This window comes from Alexandromys fortis, unplaced genomic scaffold, assembly GCF_014885135.2.
Source record: "Alexandromys fortis isolate MF-2015 unplaced genomic scaffold, M_Fortis_MF-2015_v1.1 scaffold_41, whole genome shotgun sequence".
NCBI lineage: Eukaryota > Metazoa > Chordata > Mammalia > Rodentia > Cricetidae > Alexandromys > Alexandromys fortis.
The window spans coordinates 5,315,253-5,321,620 of NW_026067923.1; the positions used below are offsets into that span (position 1 = coordinate 5,315,253).

Here is a 6,368-nt window from a genome sequence, read left to right on the forward strand (position 1 = left end):
CGAGACAGGGTTCTCTGTGGCTTTGGAGCCTGTCCTGGAACTAGCTCTGTAGACCAGGCTGGTCTCGAACTCACAGAGATCCACCTGCCTCTGCCTCCCAAGTGCTGGGATTAAAGGCGTGTGCCACCATAGCCCGGCAAGATTTAAAATTCTTGTCATACAAGTCTTTCACTTGTTTGGTTAGAGTTACTCCAAGATATTTTATGTTATTTGTGACTATTGTGAAAAGCAATGTTTCTCTGATTTCTTTCTCAGTCCATTTATCATCTGTGTACAGGAGGGCTACTATTTTTTTTTTGAGTTAATCTTGTATTCTGATACATCACTGAAGGTGTTTATGAGTTGTAGAAGTTCCTTGGAAGATTTTTTGGGGTCACTTATGTAAACTATCATATCATCAACAAATAATGAGAATTTAACTTCTTCTTTTCCAATTTGTAGCCCCTTGGCTCCTTTTGTTGTCTTATTGCTCTAGCAAGAACCTTAAGTACTATATTGAATAGATATGGAGAGAGTGGACAACCTTGTCTTGTTTCTGATTTCAGTGGGATTGCTGTGAGTTTTTCTCCATTTATTTTTTGTTGGTTATTGCTTGCTATATATTGCCTTTATTATGTTTAGGTATGTTCCTTGTATCCCTGCTCTCCAAGACCTTTATCATGAAGGGATGATATATTTTGTTGAAGGCTTTTTCAGCATCTAGTGAGATGATCTTGTGTTTTTTTTTTTTCAGTTTATTTATGTAGCAGGTTACATTGACAGATTTCTGTATGGTAAACCATCCCTTCATCTCTGGGATGAAGCCTACTTGGTCATGGTAGATGATTTCTCTGATATGTTCTTGGATTTGGTTTACCAGTATCATGAGTATTTTTACATCAATGTTCATGAGAGATATTGGTCTGTAATTCTCTTTCTTAGTAATGTCTTTATGTGGTTTGGATATCAGGGTAATTGTAGCCTTATAAAAAGAGTTTGACAATGTTCCTTCTGTTTCTATTATGTGGAACAATTTGAGGAGTATTGGTATTAGTTCTTCTTTGAAAATCTTGTAGAATTCTGTGCTGAAACCATCTGTCCCTGGGCTTTTTTTTTTTTTTGTGGGAGACTTTGATGACTGTTTCTATTTCTTTAGCAGTTATAGGTTTATTTAATTTACTTATCTGGTCTTGATTTAATTTTGGTGATATTTATCCAGAAAGTTGTCTATTTCCTTGAAGTTTTCCAATTTTGTGGAGTACAGGTTTTCGAAGTATGACCTGATGATTCTCTGGATTTTCTCCATGTCTGTTTTTATATCCTTCTTTTCATTTATGATTTTGTTAATTTGGATATTCTTTCTCCGCCTTTTGGTTAGTTTGGATAAAAATTTGTCTATTATGTTGATTTTCTTGAAGAACCAACTCTTGCTTCATTGATTCTTTGTATTGTTTTCTTTGTTTCTACTTTGTTGATTTCAGCTCTCAATTTGATTATTTCGTAACTTCTAGTCCTCCTGGGTGAGTTGATTCGTTTTGATCTAGAGCTTCTAGTGTGTGTACACACACACAAACACACACACACAAAGATAAATGTATATATAAACATAAATGTATGTATATATGTGTGTGTGTGTGTATATATATATATATATATATAATTACAGCTTGTTCCAGTCATGATTCCATGCTGTTTATTCATTCATTCATTCATTCATTATTTTTTTTTGAACTTAACGACTTTATTTGTCGCAAAATACAATATGGCTGTGGGAACAGCAAACTCCGAAGACAAAAGAAAGAAAAAAACATTGTTCTATCTAATTTATAATTAACAGGAAGGGGAGTCGCTACACGAGTAACACACGGGTAAGTTTTAGGGAGCGTCTTTTCTAGTGCCCACACCTGCCTCGTTTTGAGCCATGGAGAGACGCGGTGGAAACGAAAAGCATGGTTACAGACTCCCCACGCAACAGTACACTCTTCAGAAGTAGCAGACGCCTGCTTGGCCTGACATTCAACGCAAAGATCCATAATGTGGTTCCTGCAGATGGCACAGTTATCAACCACAATATCCCAGGCCCAGAGGGCTACCGCATTCCACTTTTTCACTTCAAAGCGCTTCTTGCCCGCGCCGCTGTTGGTGCCGCTGGGGGTATCCACATCCATCGCTGCCGCCATTTTGAAAACACACTGTCTCATTCATTCATTATTATTCTGGGGATCAGATTGAAGGTCCTGCACACGTCAGGCAAGTTATCTATGACTCAAGTAAATCCCAAGTCCTGATTCCATTCATGATTGGTCTGACTTTTTTTTTTTTTTTTTTCTTTTTTTCGAGACAGGGTTTCTCTGTGGTTTTGGAGCCTATCCTGGAACTAGCTCTTGTAGACCAGGCTGGTCTCGAACTCACAGAGATCCGCCGGCCTCTGCCTCCCGAGTGCTGGGATTAAAGGCGTGTGCCACCACTGCCCAGCTGGTCTGACTTTTTTTCTCTTGTTTTTGAGACAGTATCTCACATATTCCAAGCAAGCCTTGAACTCATTCTGTAGCCAAGGATGATTTTGAACTCTTGATCTTCTTATAGTCTACCTCCCAGGTGCTGGAATTACAGAAGCATGCCACCATGCTCACCTCTGTCTTTGCATTTGCTACACGGTCCCGATTTCATTTTTTTTTTTTAACCAATAATAGTGTAGACTTGGAATATCTGTCTGAATTGCGCCCAAAGACACAACAAGGTTAGACATGTTTCTATAGATTTCTCTCTCTCTCTCTCTCTCTCTCTCTCTCTCTCTCTCTCTCTCTCTCTCTCTCTCTCTCCTTCTCTCTCTGGTTTTTCAAGACAGGGTTTCTCTGTAGCTTTGGGAGCCTGTCCTGAAACTCATTCTTATAGACCAGGCTGGCCTCAAACTCACAGAGATCAACCTGCCTCTGCCTCCTGAGTGCTGGGATTAAAGGTGTGTGCCACCACCACCCATATAGAACTCTTAAAAACCTAATTAGTTTTGGTTCAAATATTTCTTGCAAAAAATAAAAAATAGAATGATGTGCTTGGTTACATCTGTGAGAGTCTACATTTCCTCTATAGCAGACTCCATGGGCATTGTCTCCAAGCCAAGGTCATATGTCTTTTTGGGAATCATGATATATATGACATGGTTGCATGTGAAATCTACCCCCGGGCTCATGAGGTTAAGCACTCGATCACCAGTTGGTGGCATTGTTTTGAGAGACTGTACCCTTGAGGAGTTGGGACTTAGCAGCAGTGCTTGGGGCGTGGCCTATGTCCCTCCATATGTCATCATATGCTTCCATCTCTAGAGTCCCTGTGACTCCTTTAATGATAGACTCTAGCTCAACCATGAACTCTTCCTGTCCCCAGCTGTGTTTTCCCTCAGGCATTTTGTCACGACAACAACAATAGTAGCTATATTCAGCTTACCCTGGAGTGATTGAGACATGGTCCTATCACAAGTCAGTCCTGTAGCAGCTGCATTTCTCATTTGGTGACACATGTTGAAATTTTCAAAACCATCATATATATATATACATATATCATACATATATATGCACTTATGACTCCTGTCTCCATTATTTCCTTACTAATGAGTTTTTTTAGAACTAATGATTTTTTCAGAACACTATTCAGTCTGTGTTGAAATCTCTATTGCTTTAAAAATACTTTTGCCTTGTTATTTATAATTAGGATCCAAGCAAGGTTTTAACAATTTGTATCTGTTTTCTATGCCTTTTAAGTATCCTTTAATTCATGAGATATTTTTCCATCCTCCTCCCTTTTATGACATTTATGGAAGAAACTGACTCATTTGTCTTGATGAATTTGCTATAAGCTGACTTTGGCTGTTGGCAACCTCGTGCTGTGATGTAATAAGTCCCTCTATTATGCACCTTTCTCGTCCTGTATTTTCAATACGAACACTGATCATGAGACATACAGTCTTGATTAGATTCCTACAGCTACAACACATCCTGTCTACCTCCTCTTGTACTGTCTCCAGAAGGCACAAAATATCTGGCTGTCTTGCTTTGACTGATGTGACACAGATCAGAATGTCCGCGTGTATCAGCATGATTCACTCATTGCAGTTGTCCCTCGGCATCTGCAGAAGGCGCAGCATGCGTCCAGGACTGTCCTGCAAATAAGAAAATCTGCAGATGCTCTAGGCCCCTGTATACGATGATTTATTATTACATAAGACATATATATATATATATATATATGTGTGTGTGTTTGTGTGTGTGTGTGTGTTCCCATATACTCTAGAAGAGCTCTACATTGTGTAAGTAGCCATTGTCTTACAATCCCCAGAGGCACTTGCTACCACCATCTCTGAACACTCCTAGACTCCCTGTAATCTTAGAGCATCTGGTCCGCTCAGAGCATCCCAGGACTCTGTCCCAGCAGTGAGCAGTACCTGCCACCAATAGTTAGCACCATTAGCTTAGGATTACTCTTGGATAGAATCCAGGCAAGAACTCATTTTTGGGTACCAACCCACAGTTTTTCACACATAAATCATTGATGGGTAAGAGGTTGAAATAGAATGACTCTTCGAAAAAAGAACCCATTTTTGGTGTTTATTTTTTAAAATTTACTCATTTATTTTTGTGATGGGCTCTATCTATCTATCAATCATCTATCTATCTATCTATCTATCTATCTATCTATCTATCTATCTATCTATCTATCATCTATCTATCTATCTATCTATCTATCTATCTATCTATCTATCATCTATCTATCTATCTATCATCTCGCTCTGTCTCTCTCTATCTTACATCAGGTTTGAAAGTGTTCAGATTACAGGTGTAGGTCAACATGGCCAGCTCAAGTCAAAGTGTTGGGATCTTGAACTTTTACACAGCTTTGCCCATGAACATATATCATCAGATAATGAGACTTTTACATGTATGTGTATTTATTTCTGTGTAGTGGGTCCATGGTTTCCATTTTATTTATTATTTATTTATTTATTGGTTTGTTTATTTGCCTGGTTTGGTGTTTTGAGACAGGGTTTCTCTGAGTAGTCCTGACCATCCTGGAACTCACTGTGTAGAGCAGGGGTGGCCTCAAACTCAAGAGATCTACCTGCCTCTGCTTGCCAAGTGCTGGGATTAAAGGTTTGTGCCACCACTGCCCTGCTATTTTTAGTTTTGTTAAGACAGGGTTTCTCTCTGTGTGTGAGATCGAGGACAGCCTGGTCTACAAGAACTAGACCCAGGACTCTTAGGGCTGTTACACAAAGAAACCCTGTCTAACAACTGGAAAAACAGAAACAGGGTTTCTCTGTGTGATCCTGGCTCTCCTGGAACTCACTGTGTAGACAAGGCTCGCCTCAAATTCAGAGACCCACTTGCCCCTGCCTCCTGAGTGCTGGGATTAAGGGTACGGACCACCACCACCTGACTGATTATTCTTTTTTAAAATGTCAAATACTCGCTGCATGTATGATGCGTGTGCATGATGTCTGTATGTAACCTATGCATGTTTGTGGGCGCCAGCATAGAGCCAGTTTTTCCCCTCCACTATGTGGGTCTAACACAGGGCATCAGGACTGGTAGCAAGTGCCTTTATCCCCTCTCATCCCCACTAGCCATTGCACTTGCTCTCAGAAGAGTTTTTAAACTTTCTCTAGTATTTAATATTATTTAGATTATAATTACATGGTTTTCCCTCTTCTCTTTCCTTCCTACCATCCCTCTTATGTACCCTTTCCCCATCATTCAAATTCATGGCTTGTTTCTTTTTGTGGTGTCTGTTTATATTTAGGAATATATGAAAACAACCTGCTCAGTCTATGTATGATACTTGTATGTTTTCAGGAGCGAGCCTTCGGTATCGGATACCACTTGGTGTGCTCTTCCCTGAGGAAGACTATTTCTCCACTTTCAGCATTCCTTAGTTGCTGAAGTTCTTTGTCTAGGGTTGAGGCCTGTTCCCCTTCCTCACTCGTGAGCTTGTCTATTGGTGTCATACCTACGATGGTCATATTTAGGAAGTCATATTAATGGGACCTCATAGTTGCAGCTTCTCTGACAAGGAGACACAGTCTCACTGCAAATTTCCTGATCATCTGTTCTTGCAATCTTTTCACCCTCTCTTCAGCAAAGATCCCTGGATCTCTTAGGTGAGAAAGTTCTGGTCTGGTTGTTTCAGTTGGGGATAGGCTACACGAGTCTTCTTTTTGATTGGTTCTACTTTTCTGTAATGGTCTTTGTCTGTTTTCTTGATGATGGGTAGGGAGTTCTCTTATCTTTGGATATGAGATATATATTTACCTCATTTGTTGAAATATGAGCGGCGGCGGGGCTGCGTCCCCAACACCCCGGCCGCTTGGCTAGCTTATGCCCGAAATAACAACACAC

General features: G+C 40.0%; 1 protein-coding gene across 1 annotated transcript in view; it reads right to left on the minus strand.

The window, feature by feature from the left end:
• LOC126501446 (E3 ubiquitin-protein ligase RBX1-like) overlaps positions 1–2,169 on the minus strand; it is a 12,758-nt gene extending 10,589 nt beyond the window's left edge. Inside the window, exon 1 of the mRNA XM_050142116.1 lies at positions 1,884–2,169. Within this exon, the coding sequence (XP_049998073.1) occupies positions 1,884–2,159 (276 nt within the window). The 5' untranslated portion in view covers positions 2,160–2,169. The remainder of the gene's footprint in view (positions 1–1,883) is intronic.
• Positions 2,170–6,368: the final 4,199 nt, after the last annotated feature.